This window comes from Cnephaeus nilssonii (assembly GCF_951640355.1).
Source record: "Cnephaeus nilssonii genome assembly, chromosome: 14".
Lineage (NCBI taxonomy): Eukaryota > Metazoa > Chordata > Mammalia > Chiroptera > Vespertilionidae > Cnephaeus > Cnephaeus nilssonii.
This window is the reverse complement of record NC_137085.1, coordinates 42,043,185-42,059,875: the sequence shown is the minus strand read 5'-3', so window position 1 is coordinate 42,059,875 and position 16,691 is coordinate 42,043,185. Positions and strand designations below refer to the sequence as shown.

The following is a 16,691-nucleotide window of genomic DNA, read 5'->3' as shown; positions in this document are numbered from 1 at the left end:
TTTTAATTTTTATTTATTCACTTTAGAGAACAAGAGAGAGGAAGGAAGAGAAAGAGAGAGAAACATCGATTTGCTGTTCCACTTATTTACGTGTTCATTGGTTGATTCTTGTATGTGCCCTGATCAGGGATCAAACTCTCAACCTTGGCCCATCGAGATGATGCTCCAACCCACTGACCAGGGCCTTCACTTATATAAAAAAATAAAAAAAAAAATCAAACATAGTTTATCATTCCAGTTAGTGATCTTCATCACTAAAAACCTTTGGCAAATGAAGGCCTATCTCCCACAAAGGATGAAATTGTGCTACCTTAAGAATTCAGTAAAGACTCTTAAAATTACCATTTCAAAAAGAAATACTCAAGGATGTCTTGAGCACTGGGACAAAGTGACAAAGTGGGAAGAGCCATCCTTTAATTTTTATCATTTTCAATAGATTCCTTTGACAATTGCTCTCATTCAGAGGTTACACCTTATATTAACCACTTACATATTAGTTAGGTAGAGCCAACTTAAGATAAAAGAGCATTTTAATCTTAATCTGTTTTCTTCCTTCTTTCTTCTTCTATGATATGTTCTATAAGCAACGTGCACACACACACACACACACAGGCACTTACCGTCTGGAGCGTATTTTGAGGATATTCCTAAAATGACTGCAAGTGCAACAAAAAATGAGAAGCTAGTGATAGCAAAGCAAATGAAAGTATTTTTGTGCCTCTTCTGCTTTTGGCTTCCTCCCTGGGCTTGCTGCTCTTCAGGTGAGAAAGCAAAGCTGGCCCGGGCTTCCTGTCTGCTGGAGGGACATTTGGCTGAAGCTTGGCTCTTTGGAGGAGGAGGGGGACGCAGTGGGACAACCTTCCCTGGAACATAGCCGGATGAGCGATGGCCATTTCCATTCTGAGGTTGCAGGAAAGCAGGGGAGCGTCCCCTGGAATTAGTGGCATGCATGATACGCTGTCACTGCAAAAAGAAAGGGGGAAAAAATAAGAAATGTGAGAATTAGAATGGCTTTTTTTAAAGTATATTTTATTGCAGTAAAATATACACATCATTAAACTTACCATTTAAACCATTTTAAAGTGTATAGTTCAGTTGCATCAAGTACATTCAGAATGTGCACAACCATCATAAGCATCCATTTCCAGAACTCTGTCCAAACACACTTTATAGCCTTTAAGCAACAATTCCCCATTTCTACTTTCTCCCCAGGTCTTGGTAAACACTGGGATGACTGTTTGAAAATACCAAGTCCACTTACAACCCTGTGTGGCAGAAAAAGGGGTTCTATGAAAAGTAACCTTACAGGGTGACCTGATCATAAATTCCTAACCAGGCAGGTCAGGCACATCAACCTCTTTAGTAATATCTTTGCCTTAAGCAATCCCTGTCCATTGTTTCTGTGCATCTAGGTTAACACCCCTTTGAAACACCCCTTTTCAGACCCTTCAGGCAAAACCACCCTCAAGTGAGCACATAATTGTTAACTTTCCTGTATCTAATCCCAGCCTTGCTTCCTCCCACCTTCTTGTAATCTTCTTTAAATTCCCTGCATAAAAGAAGCTGCAAACAACTATTCTAGGAAGCATTTTTAATATTTTTGTCTGTGGTGATCTTGCTTCCAGGTGTATCCTGTTTGGTTCAAATATATTTTTATAAAAATTCTCTACAGGTTTGGACATTCTGCCAACACCTAACATATGTGGACAATCACCTTCACTAATCGCCTTCTAATATCACTGCTTCTCAATCTGGCTGCACATTATAACCACCCCCTAATATCAATGGCCACACTTCAAACAATTAAGACAGTGTCCAAGCATTGTTATCTTTTAAATGTGCCCCTCCCCGTGTTTCTAAAGAGCACCTAGGTTGAGGGTGACTGTTCTATGGCAAATGTTCTCAATTTTCATTGTGTGCTTAAGAATCACCAGGGACGCTTGTTAAAAACGTAGATTCCTGGACTCTCCACCCCAGTGATTCTGGCTCAGTTGGTGCAAAGAGAGCCCTGGATTTTACATTTTTATAACAACACCCTGGTGACACAGAAGCAGGTGGTCATACTTTGAGTATCATTATCCTAAGTTCTTTAAACTGAACTCTGAAGTTCATGTCATGAGGGCCACAAGGAGGCCCTTACAAGTTCCCAATAGACAAGCACTGGTGTTTAGTGTTCCATTTCCCCCACTATATTCATCTTATGGTGAAGCAACTTACGTATTTTTACTTGTATTATCTCTTTTTAAAAATATATAGATAATTTTAGGAAGGGAGAGGAAAAGAGAGGTCACAAGAGAGAGAGAGGAAAAGGGAGATGAGAATCATTGATCGGCTGCCTCCTGCTTGCCCCACACTAGAGAGAGATCAAGCCAGCAACCTGGACATGTGCCTTGACTGGGAATCGTACTGTGACCTGCTGGTTTATAGGTGGATTTACAGTGTCTAGTTAAGAGATAATATAGGTAGCCCAGCCAGCATGGTTAAGATGATTTAAAAAATAGCTAACACTCATAGGGCACTTACTGCCAGGTCTTGTTTCAAAGACCGTATGTGTATTAACTCGTCTAATACATTTAACACAACAAATATATAAGTAGATGCCATTATCCCCATGTTACACATGAGAAACTGAGAGCTAGAATGTTTATCAGCTAGTATACAGGAGAACCAGGTCCCAAGCCCAAGTTTTTTACTCTGGAGTTCAGGCTCTGAAAAGTTACACTAATGTGTCTTTCAAAGCAATTGAGAGGCAGTAATTTCAAAGAATCCGTTTTGTAAGGATGTAGCTAGAACTGTGCTGAAAGGGCATAGTACTATTTCAGAAATTTTTCATGCAAAAGTTCAGTAGACTACTAGTGTACGTGGTTCTTTCCTATTAAGAAACGCTGGCACACAAAAGACACTCCTTTTCATTTTTTATAGACTTTACTGTAATATGTTTTTGAATGAAAGAGTAAGTTTTAAATGAAATTTTACTGTTTCTTTGCAGAGAGAGAGAGAGAGAGAAAGGAGGGGAAGGGAGGGGAGGGAAGGGGAGGGGAGGAGAGGGGAGGGGAGGGGAGGGGAGGGGAGGGAAGAAAGAGGTGTTATGCCACATACTGTTCTTATTGCAATGACTGTGGATATTTAAAACATGCTCAATGGCTTCAGAAACGTGATATTCAACCTCTTCCATTACTTCCCTTCCTCAACAATTAGAGTGTCTCAGAGTCACCTGACTTCATTCAATACCCTTAAAATTAATCTTCCTCAATTTCTGCCAAAACAATGAATAAGATCCTAGTCCTAAGGGTACCTCCAAATGGCTCTAAACTACAGCAAATCCATTAACACAAAATGTGGTCATTAGAGAAGCCAAAAACAAGTGTTCCCAGGACCCAAATGACCTGGAAATTAATGGGGACAGAAAGGAAATCTAATCAGGAACTGATGCTGATTTTACACAGGGCAAAGGGCATTCTCAGAGTCAGTGTGCCTGTCCAAAACACTCGGTTTGTGCGGTGTGATTTCTGAACAAAAGTAATTATTTATGAAGCTTAAGCTCCATGACAAAGGGAAAGCAATGGGGTTTAAGGTGCTATTGAAGAAACTACTGCTTGTGCCAAGGAACAGAATGAAATAAAGGATACATCCGGCTGGAACAAATGAGAGAGGATAACAACGTCCCCTTTATGATGGTCTATTAACAAAGAAAAGACTAAACCAGAAATTCTAGAGTGCCAGCCTCGCCAGGGTGGGAGGGAATCGGGACTGTAATATGCTCTAAAGCGAGTGGAAATCTTTTGTTTGAGGCTGCAATCACCTGATACTTCATTGTTTCAGGGTGAGAAAGGTTGCTACTTAAAAGGCTGGAGAGGCCTTTTGTGGGAGATAATGTGTCACCAGATGTACCGGCAATTCAATAAAAGGCAGAGAGAGGCAAAATGAAGTCACCCTCCCCCTGGGAATAATTTCTGTCTTCACATAAACAAAAGGGTATCCTACCATGAAAATGCAGATGGTGTCCACCCCAAATTAAAAGGGTCAAGAAATAAAAAATAATCACGGTTGTGTTTTCCCCATAACCCTTCTGCAAAACTATGTTTTCCTACATACGTGTTCTAAACCCATTAGCTCTATTTTACAGAAAAACATATAAATGCGTAAGCAGCAAAGTCATTCTTTTTCTAAGTATACATTTCTTATTATAAAAAAAATCATGTGTGTGCTAATTTACTCAATTTATTACGATTTTTAAAGATATAAGATACGCATCCAGTGCTTTAGAATTTCACTTTACATTTATGAGTTTACATTAGGAATAGTATTATGAATCGATTACTTTAAAATATATTGATTGCTAGTTACAGATTTTAATTATTCATGGGGGGGGGGGGAATGACATTTCCCTCATTCAATAAGCAATCATGAGATCTTGTGGTCATTAGAGGATTGTGGTAGAAACTAGGGAGGATAAATAAAAGATTTACAGCATTCCCAAGAAATGCAATTCCTAAATGCAATCTGAAATCACTTGATTGACGGCAGAGTGAAACTCACCAAGGAAATACTGTGGTCGGGATCCCAGGCTTTCTCAACAATGACTATTCCATCCACGAGCCTCTTAATACTTGTGGCACTCGCTTGAGTTTGAGATCAAAGCCAGAACCTAATAGAGGAAAGAGGATGAAGTGTTTCCTCTGGCTTTCAAGACTTCAAGGAGAGGACTATTAGGTGTCATTTTAAAATTTCTGTTACAGGCCAATGTTTTTACTTAATACACTGTAAATTTATTTACATGGCCCGTCATTTCTAGTGGAAAGCACATACCATATAGAAGGAACACATCCATATTTAATGACATATTTTAGGAGCTATTACAGCCGGTGCTAAATCCCTAAACACAACCCAAAATGGGAGATAGCCCAAGTCATTCATATTGAATTTGGAAATAAATTCCACAAAGGTTTGAAAGCATAATTTTTGGTATTTAGATGTTCCTTGAAAGAGTTATCTTGTATTTATTTACTCTGGATGGTAAAAAGCGGTAGCCCAAAAGGCTTGGTAATAATTAATTTGAAAAATTAAATCATGCAATGAACTTGCATGATTTAATTTAGGCACGAGGAATTTAGGCAAAAAATTAAAGTAGATAATGAAAGAACTAAGAATATGAAAGCATCATACCAACTTACAAGGTATAAATGCAAATGCTGAAAAAGGGGAAGCATTCAAAACCTAATACTTTTGTCTAATTCTCAGTTTCCCTAACAAAAAACACCTTAAAAACTTGCTGTCATTTTAAATAAAATTATTCTCTTGGATAAAGAGTGTATAACCTTAAATAGTAACTCAGTGTGGGAGGGACTTATACAGTTGGCAGGAGCATTCAATTAATTTATTTGGTAATACATTACAATAAGTAATCACTGAAAGTAATTACTTTTAAATTTCAAAAACAGTAAAGGAGAGCATGATTGTTTGGGCGGGCGTGAACTATAAAAAGGAAGTGATTTTAAGAAAATTGAGATATTCTCATTTAAAATGTTCAAACATGGTGTTATCTCAACCATTAAGCCTTCTCAGGATTCCACAACTTCCCTGCTTGTATTTCCCTGTCCTCTGTTTAAAACTCTTATTAGATCATCTTGCTTTCTGCCTTATGTTTCAATTATCCATGTACCTGTCAATCTCCTACACTGACTACAAGCTTCTTAAGAGCAGGAATGTCTTATTTACCTTAGTCTTCCCACAGGGCCTTACACATAGTAGGTACTCAATAAATGCTTGTTACTCAATAAATGCTTGTTGAACTTAGATCTCTATCTCTCTTACACACACACACACACACACACACACACACACACACAAACACTGGAATTTCCCATCTAATCCTTCTTCAACATTTCTTAGAACCTCTAAAAAATATGTCTAACCTCTCTATATCAGTTGCTCCGATTTGGGAAAAACTGAGAACATTTACTACTTCAAGCAAAAAGTCAACGGGTTAAATTTTACAAAACTCAATCCTAGTTTACAATCTAGTGGATAAAAGGTATTATTAACAACCCCAGACAGGAATCCTAAAGATAAAGAGCAGCAAGCTATCTAGACAAGCTCAACCTTTCACAATATTTTGTAATAGTTTACCACCACCAGGAAATGCTGTAGGCACACAGGAAAAAATAAAATGTTCCATTCCACTTTATCATTATGCTGACATCCAATAAATGCTATCATCAAAGGGAAAGTCTTCTCAATAAGAGATAGCAGCAGTAACTCAACACTAATAAGGGTGCTTTAAAGAGCTAAGTTTTCATGTTCTTTCTAACTGCTGAGATGCTAATATAGAAGACAAATTCACTTCCATGCACGCTTAGCCCTTACACACAGTGGTCGAGGACATCTGCCCGGTAGGCAATATGGTAACGCTCCGTCCCCCAAATCATCCAGCTCCTCCAACCCAACACAGCGTGGGTCCCACTGCTCAGTGCTGTGCCATGCATACTGGCCCCACCATACTGAACACCTAATGAAAAGGCAATGATTTTGACAGTAACCTGTAGAATTATAGGTTGGATACTGTTTTAAAAATTATGTCCTTGATCATAGAAGAAAAAACACTTGAGATTATGCCAGCATCCTGACTATTCTTACAAGCCTGGCTATTTTCATTCAAAAATATGTTCTCATAACAAGTGTAGGCAGGATTTAAAAGAGCTTACATCAGTCAAATCCTTGCCTGCACAGGAATTCAGCATAAATGGCAGGTAGCTATTTGGGAGAAAATAGACAGATGGGGGAGAGATTAAGTTTACTTTCATTCAGAGATGCGCTTGGTTTTGTGTAAGCACAGTCCCAAATCTCTAGATAGGACAGTGCCTTCACGCTGTTGCACAAGACACATTCTCCATTATTACCATGCATTCGTATTTATCTTAGCCCTTTTGTCTTTTTCTTTCAACTCTGACAAATCAAGATGAGTCACTATCACCTGCAACTATCTGGCATGTCCCCAAGAAATAAGACACTTTGCACAGTGAGTTTACTTACTTTGATCCTGGCTCACTGTTACTAAGCTGATCATACCCAGGCCAATGCTTAGAGGTAGAAGAGGAATGCACCAACCTTTCATTATAAGCCTCTCTCAATGAAGTGACAGGATAAGGGACTGAGAAAGTTTAATTCCATTCCCCTACCTTCTTTCTCCACTTGGTGAATTTAGACATTTCTGATAAATGATATTCCCCCAAATTAAGCTACTATTATATACAAACACCAATATACTCCAGACTTCTAGTTTGGTACCATATATTGTTTGCATTATCTCCTCCTTCAAAAGGAAATTTTCCTAATATATACTAACCCTATTAGAATGTAATAGAGAGAAATCATAAGGAATATTTCAAACATAGAATCCTAAAAACACTACACTTACTAAAAAACAAAAAAAATTGGGGGCCACTAAGCCATTGAGCTGGAATAAGTATGTGAGTTGGAATAAGTATTATTTAAAATCAGAAGATATTAGTTTTTTTCCTGCTTAGAAATTCACTTTTCAGTTAAGCTATATTGTACTCTTTGCTAAAAAACTATTGTCAAGATACAGTAAATACCTGGAAAACAAAAATTAACTAAAAATACTAAGAGTTTGCTTATGTTGAAAACAGCAAAACAAATGCTAATGGATCTGTATTTTAGGAATTCAGATTAGCAAATTAGTTAACAATCACAAAAGTGAATATATCCTCAGCAAATTATATTGGAATCTGTTAAAATATGGATTCCTCAAAACAAAGAGTGTTTATTTATAATATCTTACACCCAAAGTAAACCAAGTAAACACTTTCCTGTTTTTAAAGTTAAGTACTTTAAGTGAGCTTTAAGAAATACTTTTAATCCATTTAGTTCTCATTTATCCAAGGTACATGAGGCAGATGTCTAGTTTTTCTGCCACCAAATAACTCATTAATCCTGTCTCTTTTTTTCAGATCTGTTAAGTATGTCCGTGCAAAGCAATCTTGACCCTAAAGCCAAAATGGCTGATAGAGCAAAAAGGCCGGAGAACATTATCATGGGCAACAAAAGAGAAGCAGGAGGGGAAAATACAGATCGACAGACCAACAGGGTGACGATGCACAGAGAGGATGACCATGTAGAATATCTAACACTCTTTGCCCAGTCCCCCGCCCACCCCACCCCCCAAAAAAAATTAAAGTATGTAGGCGTCTGGGTAAAATAATTAAAGGATAAACAAACCTGGAGGAAGACTGTTTTTCAACTTGAAAAATTGGAGGAAGAAAAGGGTCCTGTTACCTACCTGTCTTCTGTTTTTCACTTGTTTTGCTTTTTCCCCATGATGATTCCTCAGATTCCTTTTTCTCCTTAATTCTTTCCTTTGGAAAGCTGTTGTTTCCTCTTCTCCCTCCCAATGCTCCTTAGACCACCCCCCCACCCCCACCCCGTGGGCCTTGCTCCCCACCGGCTGGGAGGACCTGCTGACAGTGACGGATGGCTGGGCATAGGCACCCGCACAATGGCAGGCGCAGGCAAGCCGTCAGCCTTGCAGCTGGCCTTCCAAAGAAAGAACCCACACCAAAGTCTGACCCGAGGGAGGCTGATTTAATTAAGGTCACAGCAAAGGGCAGAGCTGCCTGAGTGCTGAGTTCTCTGCCAAGCGCCAGGGACAAAGCTTTAAAACACTTCTCAAGAAGAAAGATCCAAGACAGTTATGTTGGCAGAATGTTAAAAGGTAAGGAGGAGGGGGGGAGGGGGGGAATGGGGGGGGAGGACAGAGATGTGTCTGATAATTAGGTACAGACGTACCAAAAGTTCATGATCCACTGAGACACAAACATCAAAATGCAGTGACAATAGGAAAGTTTAATGAGTATGTTTCGACATGCCTTCCCAACTAAGAAATATTCCAGATGAATAACGAGATGTGCAGACTGAAGGGATCCAGAGCTACCCAATCCAGGATCAAAGCAAAGTTTCTATTCGTGGCAGGGCCAGGATCAGAACTCGAGGGTACTATTTCTCATATCTACGACACACAGCCTATTTAAATAGAACATTAACCACCAACGGTAAAGTCTTGCCAAAGGGAGAACACATTCAGGCTTGAGCATCTCCTATGGGACAAGGACTCTGCTCGATGATGGGGACCTAATGGTGCAAAAATATGCGCATGATCACTCCCTTCAAGGAGCTGCAAGGCCAGTGTTGATGGGTCAGGAGATGACCCGAGCAAATAATTACCATGCATGTTGCAGCAAAGAGGTAATCACCAGCGTTTATTAAATCCCTACGAATGGAAGAGAGTTTGAAGTTTTAAGAGCCCTGGCAAACTTACCCAAATGTATATAATCAGACTGCTGCTGGTAATAGCTTCCTTACTTTGTGCGTGTGAACTGAAATCTACCACTGAACTCTGCCACTAAAATGACACCAGACTGTCCAGCGATGACCAATGTGAGGAAAACAACAGCCTCATGAAGGCTGGCAGGCAGAGTCACCTGCAAATGAGCTCCAGGCCAAAATACAAAACAGTCTGTCAGAGTCCCTGTCCTTCACACTAAAGCGGTGGTTGGACTTTCCATGGCTGAACAGGAAGAAAATATGGTCAGCAGAAGAGGCGAAGGGGGCTGCGTGATGAGCTCAAATGCCACAAGCACAAACAGGGAGCAAGAAGTGCGTTAAGGTTAAAGCCACGCTCAGATGACATGGTAACGAGGCAGGTGGAAAAAGTTATCCATTGGCTAACCATACATTGTGAAAGCCAGCCACATGGTAAGAACAGGGGTGTCTAAATCAGCGCAGGCACTTGCAAAAGCAGCAATGACATTAATCGAAAGATGTCATTAACCAGGCTGAAAAGACGATTCCTCTCTCGTTTGACCTTTTCAGCTATACCTTCATACACACCCTACTTCCTACCAGATTCTGTTTGTGTGTATGCCAAGGATGGCCGGAGAATGGCTATTATGAAACACCTATTAAACAATTAAAGCATCTTGGCCAGTTTTGCTCAGTGATTAAGCATCAGCCTGCAGACCAAGGGGTCACGGGTTCAATTCCTAGTCAAGAGCACATACCTCAGTTGCAGGTTCCCAGTGCTGAATGGAGCGTGCGGGAGGCAACCAATCCATGTATCTTTCTCACGTTGATGTTTCTCTCTTTTTCTTTCTTTCTCTCTCTCTCTCTCTTCCCCTCTCCCTCCCTCCATCCTCTCTCTCTCTCTCTCCCCCCACTTCCTCCCTTCCTTCCACTCTATCTAGAAATCAACGGAAAAAATATCCTCAGGTGAGAATTTTTAAGAAACACAATTAAAGCCACATCTTTTACATGAATGAAGTGCAGTATTTTTTAAATCCTCATAAAGTTTATTTTTTATACTGGTGGCACTGATGGTATTAAAAAACAAAATCATGTGGTTGTGTTTTTCTCAACCACAATAAGAAAACCAAACAATGACTCATTTTTCTCATTCCTTCTGAAACAGAAATCAGGCATTTATCTTTGTGCTAAACTTAATCTTTAACAACCCTAAGAGGTTAATGATTCATTCCCAACTCATTGAACGTGAAGAAACTAGCTATTCACTCTTCAGGAAAGTGAGTCACTATTAGTAGAGTCCATTGTGACGACAGAAAGTTTATAGTCTCCAAGTACAACCCAATAATTAGGCAAGAGCCCCCAAATCAGTAACAATTTCACTCTTTGGAGAAACTTGGTACTCGAACATGGCCAGGACATCTCATTTGTGGTGGAGGTTCATATGTTGTAAGATACACATCAAACTCAGTCAATAAGGACAATTCTTTTCTCAGTGGATCAATATGGATTGTCTTAAATTGCAAGACAATGTTCCAATTGCAGGAAACAATGTTCCAATTGCAGCATTAAAGCCATTTTTAAAAAACATATTAAAGCTAAGACTATCACAGCTCTCCGAGGCAAACTTTTCATCATATAAAATTCCATCAAATATTGCCCAATTTTTACTTCTTATCCAAACTAAGAGGGAGCCCCGATAAATATAAAATGTTTACCCACTTCTTTTTATGTTTTAAAAACAAATGTCTTATTACAAATCTGGTTAAAAGGTTAGTCTAATAATAACAATTTCGAAGCAGACATGACTATTAGATCAAAGGACTGATTTGTTGGGAGACAGCAATTCTGTATTTTAAGTCTTTACATAGCTTCCGAGACTGTTTCACATTTTTTAAAGAGTTGTTTTAATAAAGATCCTATGCCTCATTCATCTTTGTATTGCTCACAGCAATCAGTATACTGCCTTGCACGTCTTAGGAATGCAATAAAATATTTGCTAAATATAGTTCGTGACAACCCACATTAAAGGCTTCCCAGGGAAAGTATAAGGAAAACAAAAGAACATGCAAACATATTGTTTTATGCTTTTACACTAGGATTCATAACACAAATCTGAATAATGTATCCAGGAACTTGCTTCTTTAAAAAAAAAAAAAGTGCACTTCTACAATATTTGAAATGTCTTTACTATTTATAGAATATGCAAGTGAACCTAACATTATTTTTACGCTTTGTTTCTTTTTTGACAGAAATGTATTACAAGTAACATCACCCCATACATGCACCATATCATCTGTAAATTCTCCCAAACAAAAAAGAAGTTATAGTATCTGCCTTAAACTTGGGTGCAATGGATTTCTAAGCTCAAATGCAAATTATTTCATCATTAAAATCACTAAACTGCTAACAAAACCAAACAATAACAAGTTAGAATATACTGGAGGGGGGGAAATGCTGACTAGAAATAGGGACAAAGGGGTTCTTGTCCCTGCTCAGCCATTAATTTACTATGTGACCTTACCTAATTAGTTAGCCTCTCTGGGTCTCAACTTCCTCGTTTTAGTATTACTTTTAGGGCCCTTTAAAAATACATGCTAAGATTCAGCATGTGTAGCACTGATTTGAAAACTGATTTACATTCATACTGCTCCCCCCCCCCCAAAAAAAAGTCACATTTCACATGACAGTTTTAAATGTCTGAGTATGGGTTTCTATCACTGGTCATTTATTAAAATGTCAGATGAGCTTCAATTCATTTCAAGGCAAGTATACTAAAGCAAGTATACTAAAGCAAGTAGTGCTTAAATATTCAAGTTTCACCGACGGCAGCTGCTGCTGAGAATACCCTTTCTTTAACTGTGTAGTTGAAAATTACATCTCTTTACAAATGGAGAAAACTAGGGTGATTTTTAAAGTCTATTTTTCAATTACAGTTGACATACAATATCATGTTGATTTCAGGTGCACAACACAGCGAGTAGATATTTACAGACCTTATGAAGTGATCACCCCGATAAGTCTACTACCCAGCTGGCAGGGGTGATTTTTATGGTCTCAACAATGCAAATGCATAGCTTTGTCTTCCTTTTATTCATTTAGTTAGGTCAGAGGAAAGCAGAAGGGCTAGCTTGCTTTGAGAGGCCGGGTGAAGACAGAACAGACCCAGACAAGACCCTCTCAATTGATGTACTACACTAGACAGCCCATCCTTCCAATTAGCGCTCACAACCCAAACGGCATGAAAAGGTTTCCCGTGTCTGGGATGCCTGAACAAGTGAGGAATGCCGTGTAACAATAGCTAACCTCAAGTCTGAAGAATTGCACTATTCAGAACAAAATAGAAATCAGTGACTAAGATCCATTAGACTAAATGACAATGTTTTATATATATAGCTTTAAAAAGAACATATATTGAAAGTACCTTTTAATACCAGAAGACACTAGCTTGTATACACAGCATCTTAAATCTAAGTTAAACCTCGAGGAATTCCATAGAGTATTTTAAACTCATTTTACAGATGAAGAAGTAAAGTGTGAAGAATTAGGGGATTTGCCCAGTAGCAAATGGTCAGCAACTGTCAGAGCCTTGTTTTAAACGCAGTTCTGATTTTAAGTCCTCCAATCTTTACATTTCAAAAATGGTACTTTTGATAGAGTTTTCAGTCTCTGCTATTTTGTCTGATTTAGGAAATGTTATATTTCACCAAATTGCTATGCCCTCCCCCCCAAAAAAGTCTCTGGTCCTCCTTTGGGTTCTTAAAGCATTCTGTGCATAAACACGCACTTACTGGGCTTTCTCATTGTTCATTTCCTTTCCTCCTTGGCTAGACTCCTTTCTTCAACAGCAGAGATTGTCTTATCTTCCTTTATAGATAAGCCACTCTGGTCGCTCCCTATGATCTCCCAGCTTCAACCACTCCATCTAACTCCCCCTCCCAAACAACAAGTACACTCCACAGAGCTGGTGGGCATTCAGTTTGCTTCCACGGGGCCTGTCACACAATAGGTGATGAATACGTGTTAGTTACTGGTAAATGGATGGTGGGTGAGAGGGTGGATGAGGCACAACTCATATTCCACAGCACTTTACAAGGTACACATTTACATACAGCATCCCATGTGAGTCTTAAACTGTGAATTTCATAGTGATCATTTAAAAATCCTCTTTAGCCCTAACCGGTTTGGCTCAGTGGATAGAGCATCGGCCTGCGGACTGAAGGGTCCCAGGTTGGATTCCGGTCAAAGGCATGTACCTTGGTTGCGGGCACATTCCCCAGTAGGCGGTGTGCAGGAGGCAGCTGATTGATGTTTCTCTCTCATCGATGTTTCTAACTCTTTATCCCTCTCTCCCTTCCTCTCTGTAAGAAAATCAATAAAATATATTTTAAAAGTAAATACATAAATAAATAAAAATCCTCTTGAGCGTAGTTCATCACATCATCATTCTCAATTTCAGAAACTTGCCCAGAGGTGCACAGCTAGTAAGTAACCGTGTTCCCATTTCGGTGTGGCCCACAACTACTTCACCCCCTTGCTTCTGTCTTCTATTTCCAAAGCAGCTGTTAGAGAACAGGCTTGACTTGGTCAGTTGCAACAAGGAAGAGGTGTTGTCCCCTTCTGGTTTCCAGTTGTGCAACCTGAGGCTTCTGAAAATCTGTGGGTTACAGGCTAGATCGAGAAGGGAGACTTCACTCAATTAGTTGTCACAAAGGAAATCATGTAAGACGTCACCGAGGCGACTTCCTGTCCACACACACAGTGACCAATCCTCAGCTTGCTGCTCAGGCCCAGGCTGTTCCAGTAGAACAGGTGATGACTCAGAATTCACTTCTCACCTCAATTTTCTGAGGCTATAAACACACATTCATCAGATAAAAAAACATGGGGTGGGGGGGTGCTGACTTGAAAGCCAGAAGACAGACTTCCCGGTTCCACTCCCACACACTCTGACCTATCCTTTTGTGCAGATCCACAGAAAGCGGAGTGGACTGATGTTAACATCAAGCCCCAAAAAGGTGCTACCCAATGTTTACTACGCAGTGGACTGCTGCACTTTCTTCAGTTTGCCCAGAAATGCAAACTCGAAAGAGCCCTTTGAATAGCCAATCAAAGGCACACACAACCGGAGTGTGATGCCCAGAACAACTTGGAAAACTGCAAGCTCCCTTCAAGGGTCAAACAAACAGTAATAGCTCCTTTCTGGCCAACCACAGAACCTGAGGGCTCAACATCTTAAATGCGTTTGTTTCTGACACAGCCATTTCCAACGGGCATGCCTGACTGCCCTAAGGATTCAGGCCTCCCTCAGCTCAGGTGAAACCTTCCCCTCTCTCTCCCTTCCTCACATTCTCTTCACTTTGTTCCCTGGGAAAAGCTCAGGAAGACAACATCTGCACAAGCTCAGCACGTGCAATGATCAAAATGCATTGTCACACTGAAGCAAGGAGAGTGAACACAGGCCAGTGAGTGGCTCCTATTCGGAATGAAAGTTCTTCCAGTTATTAGGCATTCTATTTCCTAAACCCACTGCTGATGAAAGGAGACCGACAGCAGCGTCTGTTTTCCTAACCTCACGTGGAGAATTTAAGTGAGGGGTTTCTGCTCCACAGCGAGGTCTAGTGACACACTTCAACCCCCAGCAGAGAGAGAGAGCATCCAGGGATGTCGGGCCCTACGTTGTACTGCAAGGGATGTAGCAACTGGCACTAACTGCAGCATTTTGGGGTCCTCACGACTCCCCCTCATTTGCCAAGACCTCACAACTCTGCACTGGAAAGCCAGGATTACTAGAGTCCTGCGCGGATTTTAAAACCTCGCCTTACTCTCACTAACAGAGAGCGCGGTGGGGGCGGGGGCCCACCAACCGCGGGGAACAGTGAAGAGACAAAGATCACCCCAAAGGCAGACGCGCGCGCGCGCTGAAGCCGCGACCCTGCAGCACGCATTCCACCAACCTTTCACTGTAGTCGGCTTCCTGTGGGGTTTACCCCCCAGCCCAGACCTCTCCAGAAAAGTTTGAGGCCGTTCACGCAGACTTTCAAAGGTCCATTGTTTCCTTCCCCGTGAAACGTAATGAAAAGAGAGCGGGAGCGAACGAAATCACAGACCCAAGGTTCCCAAAGACCCTTTTCTTACGGGGAGGATTTACTCCGGGGTATCTTGTTCCTCCCAATCCATGGAGGGGGGAAGGAGGCGCGCGGGGATAGTGGGGAAGGGGGGTGGGGGGGGAGTGTTTTCCATTTCAGCAGAAATGCCCAAATGCCAAAACGCCGGGAGCAGGGAAGGTGCTGGGGGACCGCAGTCCGCGCTCTCACAGTGGCCCCCAGGGGGCAGCCAGGGAGGCGGGGCGGGGGGCGGGTGATCCCCTCTCTTCTTACCTTTCCCTCCCCCGCTTAGTGTCGGCTAATTCAGGTGTCTACTCGGAGGTCCAAAGAGACGGGGCCGAGTTCCGCGCGTCCCCGGGTCCGGCTCTCCTCTCCATGGCCAGGGAGCCCCCGAGCCCCAGCGCCTTCCGCCGCCGCCGCCGCTGCTTTTAGGCAACTGGCAGCCACAGCCTCCGCCTGGAGGGGCAACTCGCCTCCCGGAGTGACGCGCACTTCCCTCCGCCTCCGCCTCCGCCTCCTCCAGCCCCGAGCCGCGGGGCCGGGGGCCTCGGCTCGCTCTCTCCCGGAGCCAGGCGCTCGACTTTCCGGGAGGAAGAGGAGGAGAATCGCGGCCGGGGCGGCGCGGGCCGGAGCGTCCCCGCGACAATGGAGAGGAGGCGGCCGCAGCGGGCAGAGCGGGCTCCCGGGAGTCGCGCTTGTCCCTAGTCGGCGGGCGCCGCGGCTCGCTAGGGTCGCGCTCTGCCTCCGCCGGCCAGACAAGCGACCAGCTCTCCAGGGCCCAGGGCTGCGGATCGGGCGGGCGGGCAGCGAGACGAGGGAGGTGGGGGGAGAGGAGGAGCCTGCGGCCGGAGGGGGCGGTGGCTGCGCAGGGCTCCTCCCGCCACACCGGCTCCGGGCGAGCCGGGGACGCGGGCACTTAGAGCCCGTCTCTGCGGCGCCCGGGAACCGCTCCCCCGGGCACCGCTCCCCCGGGCACGGCCGCCGGGGAAGGCTCCCCAACCCGCGCCCCGGCTGCAGCTGCGAGCTCCTGCCCTGCCGCGCCGCGCGCACCCGCCCCCGGGCTGAATCTGACCCTGCGCCCCCCTTTACCTCTCGGCTGAGCCTGGCTCTGCACCCCATCACCTGCCGCCGAGCCTCACACTGCGTCCCCATCACCCCAGGGCTGAGCTGGACACCGCACCTTCATTGCTCCCGGCTGAACCGAACTCTGCGCCCCACCATCCCCAAAGGGACTTGCACAATTCCCGCAAATATTCGGTTCGCCCGGCC

The 16,691-nt window shown here is 42.7% G+C and overlaps 1 protein-coding gene across 2 annotated transcripts in view; it reads right to left on the bottom strand.

Moving 5' to 3' along the window:
* CEMIP2 (cell migration inducing hyaluronidase 2) overlaps positions 1 to 16,207 on the bottom strand; it is a 71,580-nt gene extending 55,373 nt beyond the window's left edge. Inside the window, exons 1-2 of one of the 2 annotated variants that reach the window (XM_079791119.1) lie at positions 15,696 to 16,207; positions 621 to 963 (exon numbers count right to left, since the gene is read on the bottom strand). In XM_079791119.1, the coding sequence (XP_079647245.1) occupies positions 621 to 951 (331 nt within the window). In that variant the 5' untranslated portion in view covers positions 952 to 963; positions 15,696 to 16,207. Of the gene's footprint in view, positions 1 to 620; positions 964 to 4,539; positions 4,651 to 15,695 lie in introns of those variants that run through there. The other variant, XM_079791120.1, reaches the window with a different exon arrangement.
* Positions 16,208 to 16,691: the final 484 nt, after the last annotated feature.